This window comes from Anomalospiza imberbis, chromosome 1 (assembly GCF_031753505.1).
Source record: "Anomalospiza imberbis isolate Cuckoo-Finch-1a 21T00152 chromosome 1, ASM3175350v1, whole genome shotgun sequence".
NCBI lineage: Eukaryota > Metazoa > Chordata > Aves > Passeriformes > Viduidae > Anomalospiza > Anomalospiza imberbis.
In genome coordinates this window covers 143,563,013-143,580,643 of record NC_089681.1, presented here as the reverse complement: position 1 = coordinate 143,580,643, position 17,631 = coordinate 143,563,013, and the positions used below count along the sequence as shown (strand labels likewise).

Genomic DNA, 17,631 nt, shown 5'->3' with positions numbered 1-17,631 from the left:
AATTAATCCTTTTTATTTCAAATCATTTTGGCACAATTTCTAGCAATAAACACTCATAAAAGACAGACACTTGAAAAATAACATACAAGTTTCTTCAATATACCTATTGCTGTTTTTTCCCTGACAAGGAATTATTGATAGGCTTCTAGGATCAAGTGTTGCAAGTGGTGAAGACTTAAGACCAGTTTGAAAAATGCTAAGTGGATTATTTTGCATAAAAAATAGACAGGTTTTGAATTTGTGTAATTAACCTGTGTTTAGAAAATACCTTGATTTATGTCTACATTTGTATTTCAGTTGCATACATTATGGAAATTTAATTTATAATCCATTTAGCTGATGTGATCATAGTTTTTAGTGCTATCATTTATTAGTCCTTGTATATTGAATGCTCTAAAGGCTTAAACCTGCCTTGTGTAAAAAATTACACCTCTGCATTTACATTTTATGAGTCACAGATGGAATTCCATTTTAAATTCGGGTAGCTTTGATATATTTAAGGAATTACAATAGCTTTATTGTTACTAATGCAGGAACAGCAAACACTGACCTTACACATTGCAAATTAATGATTTATCCCTCTAGTTTGCTTTTAAAGTCAGCTATACAAATGAGGATTTTGACTTCTACACCTTGAATAAATCATATGGCTCTAAATATAATGCACCCTTTGGCTTTGAACTCGTTATTCTCAGGTTTTTTTTGCAAGGTCTAACTCACCTCATAGAAAAATGTTCTTTCAAAAGTTTAAGGAATTGTGTATATTTTTCTTAAAGTCTTTGTTGGAATATAATTGAGTGATTAGAGCTGCATCTATTAATCTTTTTTCAGTTTTTTTTCCCCTCAGTGGGATTCCTTTTCTAAGTTTGCAGCAGATTATGGAGGAATTAAGTAACACCAAAACTCTGCTCTTGGAGAGTTAAAATGGAGCAAACAATGATATTACAATGATGTTATTTTGGTGATGCCTTGTCTGATCAGCCTGGCAGGGATATTAATGTTCTGTAAAGATTTGGTTGTCATTGGTAGAGATGCTGATATAGCAAACAGAGTGGACAGTGAGAAAGGCAGCATGTGCCAGGAATGGGTCTTTTTAAAGCAAGGTCCTTTATTCAGAATAGCTCTGAAGGCTACACCTCTCATTCTTCTGTGAGCTACCATAAGTACTTTTTTCTTCCAAACAAGCAGATGTTACTGACTTAATAAAAAACAATGCAAAGATTCTTTGCATTACATGGAAATGTGCCCATACAGTAGATGAACCTAGAATGGTGCTGCTGGAGTTTGAAAAGTCTTGGGGATAATTTGAGGTTGCAGTCAAAAGATTTGAGTTAGGTACGTGTTCGGTTCATTAATTTTTGACATCTGTAACAGGGTCAGGCACAGAAAGGATTGGACCTGTGTCGCAGCCAGAACTGGTAAACTCTTGGCTTGGGAACGAGGACGTTTTGACTGTGGAATTCACCAAACATGCAGCCATGAATCTCTGTAACATGCACCAGATAGTTTTTATTAGTTTAAAATGCACTGGGTTTACAGAGTTATTTTAAGGGGATGAGGGGGATGACAGTTCTGCATGTAGTGATTGATGTGGATGGAATAAATACTGAGTGTGCTAATGGTGCTAATGGAAGTAGAGGTGTAAACTTATTTTGTAAGACATTCTTGATGCAGTTTTGTTGTCCTTTAGCAAACCTTCCTTTTCCTGAACATAATGCAATTTGGATTAGGAGTAATGACAGATAAACAATGACCTTGCATTTTAAAACACAACATAATTAATTTGTGAAATTTGGGACCTTGCTATTTCACAAAAATATTCACATTTGAAATTTTGGATGAATATTCTTAAATTTATGCAATATTTGAGCTATTTCCATGCCAGAAGAACCTACTCAGGCTCCAAATTAAGACAGAATTACTCAAAAGTTGAGAAATAGACAATAACCTTCTGAATTCCTGCATGTACTACAATAAAATCTAATGTGTTTTAATTGCTTTATTTTTCAGGCTCTTTATGAAAATATGCTGGTGGAGCTGCCATTTGCTAGTTTTTTCCTCTCAAAATTATTAGGGACAAGTGCTGATGTTGACATTCATCACTTAGCTTCACTAGACCCAGAAATGTACAAAAATTTGCTTTTTCTAAAGAGCTATGAAGGGGATGTGGAAGAACTTGGACTAAACTTCACCGTGGTCAATAATGACCTTGGGGAAGCGCAGGTAAGAATGGCTTTGAGTTTTTTTTTCTTTAAGCTATGACTGATGAATCTTTACTATCCCTACTTACTATTTTTTAAATTTAAATGGGATGGGAAGCAACTGTTAAAGGTGCTGTGAGGCATCAGTTGGGATTCTGACTCAATATTTGGAGTAGAGAATAACTAACTGTGTTATTGTTTTGATGATTACTTAAAAGTCTGGTCTTCTAAGGAGTAAACTGCAGTGATTGTTTTCTAACAGTCATACATATAAAGTTCTGTTGCCTGAGAATGTTTCTTGAACAAAAATTTGTTGTATTTTCAATTGAGCTTGTAATAATAGCAAAATTTAGATGATGTGTAAACTACAGAAGTACTGCCTGGTTTTAGAATTACAGTTAGCAGTCACAGAGGTTTTAAATAATACTGATAGTAAAGACCCTTTATTGTGAGATAAGCATTGTCTTCTATATCTGTAATTTTCAAAGTAAGAGAGCCTGAAGTTTGACCAGCCTCAATTTTTTTTTCACCCCTGCCCTTATTTTTTAAGGGTTGAGATACCAGATTAGTCAGAGGGGATAAATGGTGTTCAGTGCTTCTGAAAAACAGTCCTTAAGTCTAAGTTTTTAATGCAGTTGCACAATATAATTTGATTACAGCTTTTATTTGCTCTGTTGTGTCTACTAAAGATCACTCATAGTAGAAAATAAACATCACTAGAGCTCTAAAAGCCTGCCTTAGTGTGCTAATGCAGGTAACCTCCTAGGTAATGTCTTTTGTCATGCTTCCTCTTTCAATTTTGAGGATTTAAAATGGAGGATTTCAAACTTACACTTGATTATGGCATATAATTGGATGAAAAAAGTAGACCTGACCACATTGTGATGAGCAGCAATATCTGAATTCAGCCTCCTGTTAGGCAGAAACAGAGACTCCAGGAGGGGGTGAGCAGTGCTCTGGGTTTGCTGCTCAGGGGGGCCAGGTCTGTGCACATCTCCAGAGCAGCAGCACCACTGAGATGCAGTAACCTGTCCTGGAAATTGGGAACTTGAATTCTCTGAGGCTGCTTAAGTCATGGCAAGTTTGCTGGCCAAGACTTGTGCTTGAACAGTGCTGGGCTTGGATTTTATCTTACTCTTCTGTCATCAGTTTTCTGTCATTTTGGAAGATCCTAAAATCTGGATTGGATTAAGTTTTAAAATAGTACCCTCAGGTTTGGGATTCCTAAAGCACACTACTGGGGAGAGGCAACAGTTGCTGATATAAGTAACGTTTGATATTAAACATGTGCCATATGTCATTTTCCTCCCTGGATTATACTCCCTATATGAAAATATCTGACCTGCACTGTCTTCAGAAAAACACTCAAAAACTTGAGATAAAGATGTGATACAGATCACATCTTAGCACAAAACTTTTCCAAAAGCACATTCTTGGAGTGCCTGTACCACGTGCTGGTACTGAACTGAGGTCTGTAGCACCCAGAGGTTGGGTTCTAGGGAGCAAAGCACACCAAGTGGCAGTTTCCAGTATTACCCGGCATTTTTAACAGTGGGGGGGAAAGTCTGAATTCTAAAACTATTTCTTCAATTCTGCTTCAAGTAATAGCTTTGTTGGTCACAGCTAACACAAATCCAATTTACTATCTAAAATGTGGGTTATGGCTGCTATTCTCAAGACTTCTGATTTGTAGTTGTTTGGCATAACTTTAAAAGGAAGATTTAATCTATTAGTGAGTTGCTGACTAACAAGATGAAATGTAAGTTAAAATAAATATTCTGATGCTGGTTTGCTGTTTTTATACTTGAAGAGAGGACATTTTACCCACAAAGTATCTGCCATTTTTATGAGGCTCACTGCCTGTTAGGTGTAGTTCAACAGAACCCATTGGTTCTTGTCACTGTCTTCTGCCTTTCAGTGCAACAAGTCTCTTTTTATACTTCATTTCATTACCTTAATAAACCTCATATGGATAAATACATTTTATCTGCTATCTGACTTGTAACCATTGCATACTAATTGATTGTGCCAAGGTAAGGCTAATTCACTTTGAGAAAAGAGCTTAATTTGCACTCCTTATGTTGAATGTACATTATTGTAGTTTTCAGCTAAACAACCACTTTAGTGTTTAATAAATTAGTGCCCAATAAATGCATCATAAATCTATCATTGTAAATAGCTCTGCTCATGACAGTGTCCATCCACCAACTGTGCCACAGAAGCATTATCTGCAATGAAAGACACATTCAAAAGGGGCTCTATTGCCTCTGTCAGTAGTAGAAGGTGGAAATTCTATTATCAGTGTATTGATTCCAATCCTGTAATGTGCTTTTAGACCCCATTAAACTATTGTCAAAGTGCATTCACCAGAAGTTGAAAAAGGTACTTAATAATTTGCACATTAGACCTGCTAATTAGGGGAGCTATGCCATCAACCTTATCTTCCAACCCCAAATAGCTTTTGATAAAGATCTATCTAATGCAGTGATACCAGCCTGCATTTCAGCTGTTGGGTCTCCTGCAGAAAATGGTGGCCAGTAGCAAAGTCTCAGAGGAGGTCAGCCTGTGGTTACAGGTCTGTATATTGATTTAGTTTTTCCTTTTATCTTGCAGATGAGATGGTTATGAAATGTCTGTAAGAATAAGGTTAGCAAATTCAGGAAAATACCTTCTCTTCTCAGACCTTCCTCCCTCCCCTTCTCTCAGTGAGGAAGGCAAGTTTTGTGGCTGTCCAGGGCAAGAGGGAGATGTATATACTCATTCCTCTTCCTTCAGAAATGTTGGATGCTGTACTCCAGAAACTCTGCTTGAGAGTATCAGTCTCAAACACTGATACTCGAGAGTACCTGGATCACAAATTGAGTGTGATCAGAAGAGTCCATAAATAAAGTGTAAAAGCACAAATCCACAGAGAAGCACTATGATATATATGGCAGCAGTTTCTGTGAAATCCATAACATACAGAACTTGGTTTTGGGACACCTTGTGCTTTTTAAACAGGTGTGATTGCCATTGCTGTCACTGAAAATATGCTGACTCACCAAAGGGGACTTCTTTGCTTTTACATTTCTTTGGGGGAGAATTTTGGAGCCTTAAAAAGAGTTTTGAAAGCTTCTGTCTCGACAACTTCTTTACTAGGATATAGTGGCTTAGCTGGATGATTTTAGAGGTTTTTCAGCAGCAAAGTACTTAAGCTGAGGCTGAGCCCTCTCAGGCAGACTCATAACACTAACAGAAAATGCATTCTTAGGCATTCATATGCAGTCTTTTACCTGGAACTCCTGCATGAACCTCTGGAAGGCAGATGACAGGGAAAGGGGAAAAAAAACTTGACTGACTTCTGTAGGGGTCAGAAACTGAACAGGGGGCTGAAACTGTAGGGGTGATGTGAACAAAAGTGATCAGAGCCCAAGAGAGAATATAAAAGATTCTCATCTTGTAGGAGTTCTTGAATATCTATAAGAGCTGTATGAAATTGCACTGGAGGTTCTGTGATTCTGTGAAGAGATAACGTGTCTTATGTCTTCATATGAGAGTTTTCTGTCCCCTTCTGATATTTCCCCTTCATTATGAAGATGCACTTTGTGAGTAGGGAATCAAATTTGTCTGAACAATCTGAATGCTTACCTAAATATATCTATGGTTTGATCGCCTTTAGTACATGCGATTTTGATTACAAACCAAGTTGAAATGCTTTTTGTTTGTTTGTTTAAACTTAGATCTGCAGAATAGAAAGATGACACAGGGCTGTAGTATCCTCGTGTGGCCGTCCCGGGTAACCTGGGTTATTGTCGTGCTCCATCTAGTGGCCAAGACCGGAGGGATAAAATAAAAATGAAGCTGAGAAAGTGTTTATGATCTATTAAGTAGTGCTGTGGCCTTTTTGAAAAGGAACTCTTCAACAATCGTTCCTGACTTTTAGAATTAAGTGGGAATTCTACAATAGTTACTTTAATGCCATGAAAACACTGAGTGCATCTAACTTTACTTTAGTTTTATGCTTACCAAGTGTTTCTGTTTTACATTCTTCTTAGTCATTTTGGCATAATATATTTGTTATTTGTGATCTGTTATTCCTTTTGTTTTGGTCTTGGATGATATTTTGACACAACAGTGGTAAAATTAACCTCACACTGACAACTCTGAAAATGGATAATTTAGTCTCTGGAAGACCCCAGGAAATGCACTTAACTGTACCTGTACTGGAGGCAATGCAGGGCTCTGGAGAGGAAGGGGAGCTACAGAAATGTTGCTGGATCAGAAATCAATATTTGCTACTTAAAAATACAAAAATGAAAGGAATAATAGGATTAAAAAATACCAACAAAACAACTTTGTCCTGTTTTATAAAAATAGCGGTCAGAAAGAGTGCAACATCTTTTTTTTTCCTTTGTTTTGAAGGAAGAACTTTACGGGGAGAGAATAGCTTTTTATTATAGAATGAATGCAGCTTTCCTGACATCCCTACAGCACTGTGGAGCCAGTGCTATTACAATGCAAATGTAAATTAATCTGTGTCCTGATTTCTGTTTGCTGGCCTGCAGGAAAGGTCAGACATTTTACTTCACCTAGTGCTGGGATGAATCTTAAAATACAGAAGTTTTCTAGAACACCCTGCCAGTAGTTCCCTTTGGCTATTTTAGGAAGGAGGTCAGTTCAAGCATCTTTTAGTGTAAATACTGAGTTCCCAGAAATTGTTGTATGCACATAGAATGATATCTATTAGTGTATTGTTGGTGTCCATAAGAGATGCTTGATGAGTTAGGTGATACAAATACACTTGAATGTACTTTACTATGGCCTAATTCAGTGTGTCCATACCTCAGAGAGAAGGATTGTATTAAATGGTGTCAAAAACCCAAGGGATTCTGCAGTTCTGCAAAACAAGTAAAGAAGGTTTGTAAGTGGGCATTTAGTGAAGTATTAGGTAATATTGAGGTCACAACACTGATCTGTTCATGTGGAATATCACTGGTTGCTCTGATCGTGTAAAGCTAAAGAGGACAAGAATTTAAGAAGTGAGAGAAAGCTTTCTGGTCTTGTTAGGCTTTGTAAAAGGTATTTTATAGGAGGAAATTAAATGAACTGTCTTTAGTTCCATGTAAGAGTCTCTGGGAAGATTAATGAAGTTGCTGCCCTGAAGTTACATCATGGATATATTTGAGGAGGAAGGAAAGAGCTGATTAAGCTCTTCAGCACTGAAATAAGGACAGTGGGTATGAAGAAACTTTACCCACTGGATTTGAAGTGAAAATTAGAATGTTTCTTGTCAATAATTGGATTAATCTGATGATTAACTTTCCAGCAACAGTAGTAAAATTACTACAGTGGATGAAACACAGCTCAGCAGTGCAGGGGCCCCTTCTCATCACCTGTTTGCACTATGGGATGGAACATGTCCCACACTTCTATTAATACTCCATGTGGACTTTACCAGTAAAAATGCCCTCACCCTCAGGCCAGCCAGTGGCCCCAGGCACTGGCCTGTACCCTCTGGAAATGGTCCCTGGCTGTGTCCCAGGCCAGCTGCTGCGATGGGTGGATCCCAGAGAGAGCCCTCCTGGCTCTTGTGTCCCTGGTTCTTGTCAAAGAGAACAAGATAATGTGTACAGGCTGTGAAATGGTGTCACCTGCACTGGCACTTCCCTTTTGCTTAACTCTTGCAGGAGTAGGGTTTAAACATTATCAGTACCTGCACCCAGGCATGGTGGAGTGTTGATGAGTTTTTTTACTGTAGGAAATAAAAAAAGCGAGAAGCTTGCAGCTGAAGGATTAAAGTGGGAAGTAAGACATATTTTTAACACCTATTGTAATTCAGGTTGTGGTAGCTTATCAAAGAAAGTGGTAGATACACCATCACAGGATTGCCCGTCTCTAAAAATGTGCTCTAACTCATCTGTGGATTTATGGAGTTACATACAGGAATCTCTGGACAGAACCCTCTGGCCTGTGTTACCTGGGAGGTCAGAATTCACAGATCTTAATGGTTCCTTTTGCCTTAAAGAGCTATGAATCAAGAAAAAATCTGAATGCTTAAAATCACGGTGCATTTTTAATCATATCATTTTGCACATTTTGCTTAGGACAATAACAGCTCACAGTATTGGGTAGCATGTTAGAAAAGAAGCTACTAGTGTTTAATTCTCTATACTCTAAAGATGTTGTCATTACCACATATTGAAGTGCACTGTTGGTTTAAATGAAGAAATTGCTGACTCCAGAGTGTAGAAAAAAACCAACAGTGTTTGGAAAAGTTCAGAAGGTGATGGTATTTCAACTTTTTAGGTTTTTTTAAGTTCTTAAGTACTCTAATAATACCTTCCAATTGGGCTGCTGCTTAATAAAATTAACCTTATGTAGTAAAGAGTAGACTATATGAAGGCCTATAGCGTTCTAATAACAACCATCTTGGAACCTGGTTTATATCTTAATGCAAGTACAGTATCTTTAGTTTTGGGGTTTTTCTTTAAAAATTCTCCCATACTGAGGTACATTGGTGTACTTGAAGGACAAAACTTGAGCTTCCCAGTAGAGAAACACTTAGGCTTGATTTGTTTGGGTTTTTTTACTTTCATTGAATATACTGAGTATGTATAACAGGACATTTTCCACAGCATGAATTGTGAATGCTGAACATCTGGAAAATCAGGTTTTTGTCAGACTTTGAATTTTGACTCAGCGGACATTGCTTTTACCACAATGTGACCCTGCAGAATTCACCAGCAGCAGTTAGGGAAGAGCCCAGCCAGTCAAGCACAGCTTGCCTAATCCAGCTTTCTGATGATAAACCATGGGGGGGGCTGTGTGATGAGCTGCATTGGCAGCTGCAGGTCTGGGTGCACAGAATATGCTCTTACACATAACCAGAAAAAACACCTACCTTTGCAGCTCCTCACAATCTTCTGTCTTCCTTTGAGGTGAATATTCCCGGGTGTGTTCTAGCCAACTTCAAACAGATACATCACTGACTAGAATGTTCTGCAGCCCCATTTCACAGTTAGAGCACAGAGGTGCAGTTGGCCAGGTGATGAGAATGGCTGTGTTTGTAGGTGGTTGAGCTGAAGCCGGGTGGAAAGGACATTCCCGTCACCAGCGCCAACCGGATCGCGTACATCCATCTGGTGGCAGACTACAGGCTGAACAAACAGATCCGCCAGCACTGCCTGGCCTTCCGCCAGGGGCTGGCCAACGTGGTGAACCTCGAGTGGCTTCGGATGTTTGACCAGCAGGAAATACAGGTACTTCTGCCTGAAGCTGCACAAAGCAATTGCTCTAAACAGAAATAATTGCTGATTTCTGCCTGTAATGTAATGGTCTAATTTCCTTTGCTGTTAGGTTCTGACTTCTGGTGCACAAGTTCCTATCAGTTTGGATGACCTTAAATCTTTCACAAACTATTCAGGTAAGCATATATTGCTTAAGTAAAAAAATCTATTATGGCTAACTTGGGAATAAGTGAACTTGCTTTTTATCCTACCTTTTTAGAAAAAGTTGCAGGTCATTCTTGTTACCTTTGGCCAAACTCAGAAAATTGGCTAAAATTACAACCCAATTTTATAAATGGTGGGAAGTTGAGATACACGGTTTATTTTTTTCACATGCTTAAATGCAAGTTTATAGCCAGATAATTTGCAGATGTTTCTTTTCTAAATTAAAATTAGACTGTATCTGATTGATCTGAAAATAAGATTGCAAATTACTTTGGGATAGTAGTTTCTACTACATCATTTAGATACTTACCATTTTTCAGACAGTCTGAAGAGAGATATCATATATTTTCCTTGTGAGAAATGCAAGGTATCATACTTCATTTTTCCCCTGCATTTATTGTGAATGTAATCAAAAAGTAGCTACCAAATAATCAGTTCCCATCTGGGCTTACCTCATGGTAAGTGGATTCATTCCATAACATCCTGGGTCTTGCAGATTTTGCACACTCTTGGAGTGAAAGGCAATAATCTGAAGTTAGTAGCCAAATGCTAAACTAAATAAAATTAATTTAAATTAGGCTTCAGTGAAGAAAATTGCATTTGAGAAGCTGAGGGATATAGTAGCCATAGGTAAGCAGTGAAATTTTGGTGATGACAGATATGTAGGTACTGGAAGTTAGCAATACAAGCCTGATGGCTATAATACTTTCCCCAAACCTTCAAGATTGATGCTAGGTTTTCTGTAGAATTTATTTCTTACATAAAACTATTCTAGCTGTAAATAATTACAATCTCTTTGCAGGTGGCTACACAGCAGACCATCCTGTAATTAAAATATTTTGGCGGGTTGTAGAAAGCTTCACTGATGAAGAGAAACGCAAACTCCTCAAATTTGTGACGAGCTGTTCTCGACCACCTCTTTTGGGGTTTAAGGTATGTCCTCTGACTTCCTGGCAAGCTTTTAGAAATGCTGCAAATGTTGGTCCAAGTTTTTCTTGTCTAGGAATCTACAATTTGAGAATACTCATCCATGACTACAGAAACAGCTTCAATGTTTGCATTTGCATGTCTAATAAGTACAGTTTTAAAATATGTAATGAAGTGTTCTGTTGTTTTCTGTTTTAACTGCAAAATTTGATAAGCCTCTGAATCACTGATTAGAGCACTTGCTACATGTGATGGAAGACCTCTGCTGCCATTTCATGTGCAGAAGGAGAGTTGCTACCAATTTCAAGAAACAGGTTGAGTTAAACCTAGTGTCTTCTGAGTCAGGCAAAAGAGAATTTAGGATATAAAAAGCAATTATTAAATTTGATCTTCTTAAATTAACCATTTGAAACAGAACACATATTTTCTTTTCTTCTAATTCCCATTTATTTGCTTGTAGCTCACAGCTCATTACCCTTAGCAGCAAACTACTTAGCTGCAGTCTCCAGATTGCTTTTTATGGTGGAGCTTAAGTATGAAAATTTGCTGTATTACTGATAAAACTAAAGAGAGACCAAGGCAAGGTGAAGACATTTTGAAACTAAATTCTGGGGTTGTTCTACCCATGAATTTAAGTGGACTACAAAATTTTGGCTAAGAACCAGCCATCACATCATTTCCTCTAAAACGTGGGTACATTCAGTGCTGTGTGGTTGTGTTACCATGGGGATGGGCAACATCCTCCATCTTCAGTATCTGTAGTCTATAGCTCAGCTGCACTCCTTTTATAGACATCTAGGATTGGAGCTGGATTGCCGACTTTCAGTTGGTAATTGGTCTGACTGTTCCATGTGTCAGCTTCAGAATGAAATGAGTCGTGTCTCAGACTCCCCAAAACATGCTAAGCACATCCCCTTTAACAGTAAAGAGTGTCCATAGATATGGATATGGAGACAATGGACATGGCTGTTGAATCACATGAATCCTGTCTCAGGTATTTGTCTATTGATTTACATGATTCCTTATTCAAATGTCTGCAGGCCTTTCTCCTAAACCCCCCACATCCATGCAAATATCACTGTACAGTACTGTAGCAATAAATAGGATTTTATAGGACAGCAGGAAGAGCAATTGGAAAACTCCAGGATGAGACCAAGATAGAGCAGTGCATATCAGTCGCATTAGGAAGGGAGAATTGGGAAACAACTGGGAAACCAAGTTAGCAGAAGTTCCCATTTGTTGTCATCCTCTTTAATTACAAGGGGAGAGGAGGAAATGCAGATGTAGGTACCCAGCTTTGAGGTATCCGGTGTGACATTTGAAGAGATGGAGGAAGTGAATCAAAAGTCTAAAAATATTAAGGCTGACAGTGACACACTTGAAAGAAGCTAAATGTGGAAAGCTGCAGTTTGTGTGTTCATCTGGGAGATGGTCCACAAACTGCCTGTAACAGGCATGGCTAGGAAAAAATGGAAGCAAATTAGTCCCCAGATTTTCAGCATGAAAGCAGTAAGTTAAAAGATGAATTCACTGTACAAGGGGCTTGCATGCTCAGCCACATGCAGCAGTGTTGGCAGAGGAAAGCAGCTGAGAGGGCGTTCGAGCCGCTCTGCTGGGCAGCTCAGAGCGGGACCTCAGCCGTGGTGGCTGCAGCAGGACCTGTAAACAGGGGTTTACCTCCAAACCAGGGGCTTGCCAGCAAGTGTCTGTCAGAAAAGGCAGTGGGTGACTGGTATTATCAGCAGGAATGTCTTGGTAGCCCATAGCACTGCATTGTTTGGAGCTTGGAAGGTGCAGGAGTGCTGAGTATTACCAGCCAAGTAAGCATGAGAACGTGTTTATGTTGATGGGAGACATGAACACAAACAGTCTTCAAAATCTGTTTGCACTTTCAGTGTGTGGGCTGTATTTTTCTGACAGAAACACAATTTTTGGTTCTCACTCTGAAGTTTTCTGTGTATTTCTGGTTCTCACTCTGAAGTTTTCTGTGTATGCATTATATTGTGGGACCAGTATGTTTTCTTTAAGTTCGTGCATGTTGATTTAAGATTAGGAAACACCTTGATGGTCGTAGCTTATAGATAACATTGTCTAGCTTTGATAATTTAAAAATTTTCAACTTTCATTGCCAGAGTCAGGTTCAGAATAACATTTACTAAAGCTAATTAAAGTTTAATAAGTTTAATAAATGTGATTGTTACAGACCAAAAAAAAAAAAATCATTAAAGTGCGGTTGAAAATTGTTAAGTTCCAATCAGGTCACATAATAAATTGATGATACTTTTCCCTTCCAAACTATTGCAGTTTCCCGCTGTACAGTATTTAATTATGCAACAAATGGTGCCCTTGCCGTGACATTTCAATTTAGAACTCCATTTTTCCATTTTTAAAGTTAGAGTCGGGGAATTCAATTAGCATTTTGAAAGGAACACTAAAAATGCAACATTTTAGCCATGAAATACTTTTAAGGCCTCCATTTGAACAATAATTTAGCTTAGAATCTCATTGACCTTTTGCCTTTGAAGCTGGAATTTTTTTCCAGTTTCTAAAATCAGAAACTTTTTACCTCAGGCAAGCTTTTGATAAAATGAATACTGTCTTGCCAGCAAAAGCAGTGATTTGGATGTAACAAATAAATATATTTTTCACTGTACTACTTTTTGGAAGAAGAGAAATGGGATATTATTAGAACAATTAAATACTACATACAAAATGTCTTTAAAGTGTGTTCAGATCAGTACTTAATGCATCAGAAGAATAGTCAGGGTTTGACAAGTTTTTATCATTACAGACTCACTATGCACGTTGATATTATGTTTGTGTAGCATTGTGAATTTGTACCATAGACTGTATGAACAATAACAAATCATTGTATTTTCCTTAGAATCACATAAATTGCTTTGTGTATTCCAAATTAGTGGATCTTGTTGGGACAAGGCAGAGGGAGACACTACATAATTCAGGAGTGGTTTTGATGGTATGAGGAATGAAAGAAATGCCATTTGAGTGTCATTGTGACAGGTTTTCATCTAGTGATTTACCTTGCAGAGATGTGTGCCAGCTGCTAGAGGGTAGGTTTTGCCTTGTATACCTTTTTTTGATATGTGTTTGTTTTTTGTCTTGGTTGCATCTTCAGGAGTTATATCCTGCATTTTGCATTCACAACGGAGGATCTGATTTAGACAGGCTGCCTACTGCCAGTACCTGCATGAACTTGCTGAAGCTTCCCGAGTTTTATGATGAGAACCTGATGCGAAGCAAGCTCCTCTATGCCATTGAATGTGCTGCTGGATTTGAACTCAGCTGAGTCCAACCCATGCTTATCCGGATGATCTGCAGAAGAACGAACCAGTGCCTACTCTATAAGCAGCACCCATACCCAAGCAGTTTTAAGGGAATTCTGTCTACATTTCTGCAGCTCTTGTGTCTTACCAAATGCCCTCAAATAGGTTTCATTTCTAAACATGATTTCTTAGTTAGCTTCCATTACTGAATATTGCATTGACACTGCTTTATGACTCAAAACGGTGAATGCTGTGTGCAGCGTGGCTGATTTCTGTGTTTATGTGAAGAAAGAGCACATTTAAAGAACAGTGACATCTCAGTGAAATTAACCAAAGATGAAGCTTTGGCTTTGTGCTGTTCAAACATAAATTATTTTGCAAACTGGCAATAAAGTTGTGTACTGTGCAGTGCATTGGGATGAGACAGGGCTAACATCCTGTAATTAATCTTTTAGAAGGAAGGCAAACAGATGTTTGCAGATATCCCAGAACTGAGAGGATGAAAATGCTCATTTCTGACAGCCTAACATCTTAACTTATATTGTAGTTGTTTACAAATCATAGAGAGATGGGCAATCCCCAACCATATGAAATTCAACCAGGGCAAGTGCTGGGTTCTGCACCTGGGACAGAGCAGCCCTGGCTGTGAGGACAGACTGGGGAATGAGAGGCTGGAGAGCAGCTGTGGAAAGGGACCTGGGGGTCCTGGTTGATGGCAAGTTGGACACGAGCCAGCAGCGCTCTGGCAGCCAGGAGGGCCAGCCCTGTCCTGGGGGCATCAGCGTGGCCAGCTGGGCAAGGGAGGGGATTGTCCCCTCTGCTGTGCACTGGGGCAGCCTCACCTTGAGTGCTGGGGACAGTTTTTGGTGCCACAATATAAAGAAGACATTGAGCCACTAGAGAGCATCCAGAGGAGGCCATGAGGATGGGGAAGGGCCTGGAGGGGAAGCCATGTGAGGAGTGGCTGAGATCACTTGGTCTTTTCAGCCTGGAGGAGACTGAGGGGAGACCTCACTGCAGTTACAACTCCTCGTGAGGGGAAGAGGAGAGGCAGGCACTTATCTCTGCTCTGTGGTGACAGGGATGAGACCTGAGGAAACAGCATGGAACTGGACTGGGGAAGGTTCAGGTTGGGTATCATGAAATGGTTTCTCACCCAGAGGGTGGATGGGCACTGAACAGGCTCCCCAGGGCAGTGGTCACAGCCCCAAGTCTGCCGGAGTTCAAGAAGCATTTGAACAATGCTCTCAGACACTTGTGACTCTTGGGGTGTCCTGTGCAGGACCAGGAGTTGGACTGGATGATCCTGATCAACCCCTTCCAACTCAGCATAGTCCATGGTTCTGTGATAGTTGTTGCAGAACTGATTTTTTATACTGCCTTCCCTCAAGATGATAGACACTGAGATAAAATGGGTGTAATATTTCATTTGTGCTTTCTGAAACACTTTGAAGAAAATGGATTTGCAGTATTTTAAGTTCAACCTTTGCTGCATCATTATCACTTGGACACTGTTCTGAATGGATGTGACTTTTCCAGGTTTTCTCTGTCCTGTTTCTGTCTTTTGTGCCTGTACAGGTTTGTTGATTGGTTGGTTGGTTTTAAATGAATCAGTCTCCTATTGCATACAGTACATATAGAAATCACCACTTTGGAAAAATATACATGTAATAATTATTAAAGTTATTTGAACCAAAGTTATCAGGCTTTATCTTTTATATTTGAAGCCTGTGGTGTTCACATTCCTTTACCCTATCATTTCTTTCCATCTTAAATGCCATATGTGTGCCGTAGACACTAAACAGATTAACTTTTTTTGTGATTAAACAGCTTTTATATCCATTTCCCTGCAGTATTTCTGCTGAGAAAAGTAAGTGGGAATATGCTGCTTAATATAATTTGATATCTGGGTAAAAAATTGCTCTCATATGGAAGGAGCTGATCCTCCAATAGTAGGCACATTGTAGGGTTTCGTATGCAAACTCCAGTGAGTTTAGAAAAGGAATGATAGTTCAGACTGTAAGATTCATCAGTCCATCCCTGTAAACTTCACTTTTATATTTTAAATCATCAAAAATTACAATCAAATTTGTATTCATCTCTTATGCAAAAAAATATTTTGCTGTTACTGGAAACTCTGCTGGATTTCCTATTTAATAAGCAGTAACCAGCAATATCCTTTTAAATGTGGGGAAACTGAGTGGTTTTAAGATGTTTACTAGTAACCATATAAAAATGTATAATTTCTTAATTTGGGTAATAAATGAAGTGTTAAAATACTATTTGTAGTCTTGATGTACAGAAATAAAATTATTGGTTTTCTTTTTGGTTTTGCTTTAGGCTTTTTATTTATGTTAAATGTTACATGTTCAACCTATTCTTTATCCCAAATTCTTTTCTTGTATATTTTTCTACATAAATTATGAAACTTGTAAAGAAGTTGAAGAGATCAGTAATAGTGAAACTGCCTCCTCCTAATTGAAAACCTGAACACTTCTTTTAGATAGCATTATTTATTTTAGAACCTAATGCTTTAAATATTTTGAAATTATTTTTCAATTCCATTATTTTGCTACATTGAGTAGTGTTGTATCTGTATTTTGTAAAATTAAATTAAATTTTTCTATTAAATATTTGTATTTTGAAGATTGTGTTGGAGTCATGCCAAGTACTGGTGACTGGTACTGTCCACTTTGTGCTTTTGAAAAGGAGCCAGTGCCCACTATTGCTGTCTGTGGCCAGGAGAGCAGAGGGTGCCACAGGGAGGGTAGGCTGGGAGAAGTGTGACTTGCACAGAGCTGTAATTGCAGCAATCACAGAGCTGCAGAAACCTTCAGGAGAGAACTTGAGTTTGCTGGCAGTACTCAGATGTTTTATTTCTTCGTTCTGCAGCACTCAGTGATGTTTGTGTATCCTGTACCTGAAGTGTGACACTGGCACAGGCAGGGCATCAGAGCAGCTGTATTTCACTCTGCACAGGCTGCAGGTCTGTGCAGCTTCACCACCTTCAGAATCCAGGCTGCAGTCAGAGGAGAGTGGGGCTTTCCTTTGGCAACCAGTGCTTCCAGCTCTGCCAGTGTTTTCAGACAGGCAGGATGAAGCACGAGTTCCTGCTTTTCAGTGATCTGGTGCTGGATATTTTGAGGAACAGGAGATAAAGGTGTGAGAGGTAACAGTAATGTCTTGAGGAGCAGGGGGGTCGAAATGATCTCTTGTAGCAACAATTGTTTCTATATGAAACTGGATTTTCTGGTTTTTAAAAGAAGAGCAAACTGTCCCCCGGTGGTGATGCTCCCAGGTCTTAGGCAGAGGCAGGAGCACTCTGCATGCAAGCAACCTGAAACTTTATTGTAGATTTAATCATCAGAATTATAGCAGTAATAATTATGAGATTGGGGTTGGTTTCTGTACAAGACAGCCCTTCCATAAAGTAAGTTTCTGTACTACAGTGTTTCTTCCTCCTAGTTCAGTACTTGCTTTTTGAAAATGCAAGCAAATTCTGATTGGTTTTTATTTTCATGTAGGTTTGGGTTTGTAATTTTGTAACCTGTTCTACAAACATTTTTGTCAAGGTCTGTATGATGGAAGAGTTCACAAATTTTTCATCTCTACAAAGTTAAAAGGTGTTAAAAGTGGAATAAAGAAATAAAATTAGCACTTGGGTCTCTTTCTTTCAATGAGAGCTTTTCCAGATGGGAGTTTAGGCCTATTAGGTGGATTGAAAAAAAAATTAAGCACAGCAAACCAAACCAGGAATAATTGACCTTGTCTTTAATCTCTGTTGTCTTC

At 38.7% G+C, this 17,631-nt stretch overlaps 1 protein-coding gene across 3 annotated transcripts in view; it reads left to right on the top strand.

Annotated features, from left to right (window-relative positions):
* Window positions 1-16,493, top strand: part of UBE3C (ubiquitin protein ligase E3C) — a 70,564-nt gene extending 54,071 nt beyond the window's left edge. For 2 of the 3 annotated variants that reach the window (XM_068174474.1, XM_068174495.1), the window contains 5 exons: window positions 2,011-2,223; window positions 9,251-9,439; window positions 9,537-9,603; window positions 10,434-10,564; window positions 13,695-16,493. In XM_068174474.1, coding sequence (XP_068030575.1) covers window positions 2,011-2,223; window positions 9,251-9,439; window positions 9,537-9,603; window positions 10,434-10,564; window positions 13,695-13,865 — 771 coding nt within the window. In that variant the 3' untranslated portion in view covers window positions 13,866-16,493. Of the gene's footprint in view, window positions 1-2,010; window positions 2,224-9,250; window positions 9,440-9,536; window positions 9,604-10,433; window positions 10,565-11,672; window positions 12,051-13,694 lie in introns of those variants that run through there. The other variant, XM_068174485.1, reaches the window with a different exon arrangement.
* The last annotated feature ends 1,138 nt before the right edge of the window (window positions 16,494-17,631 follow it).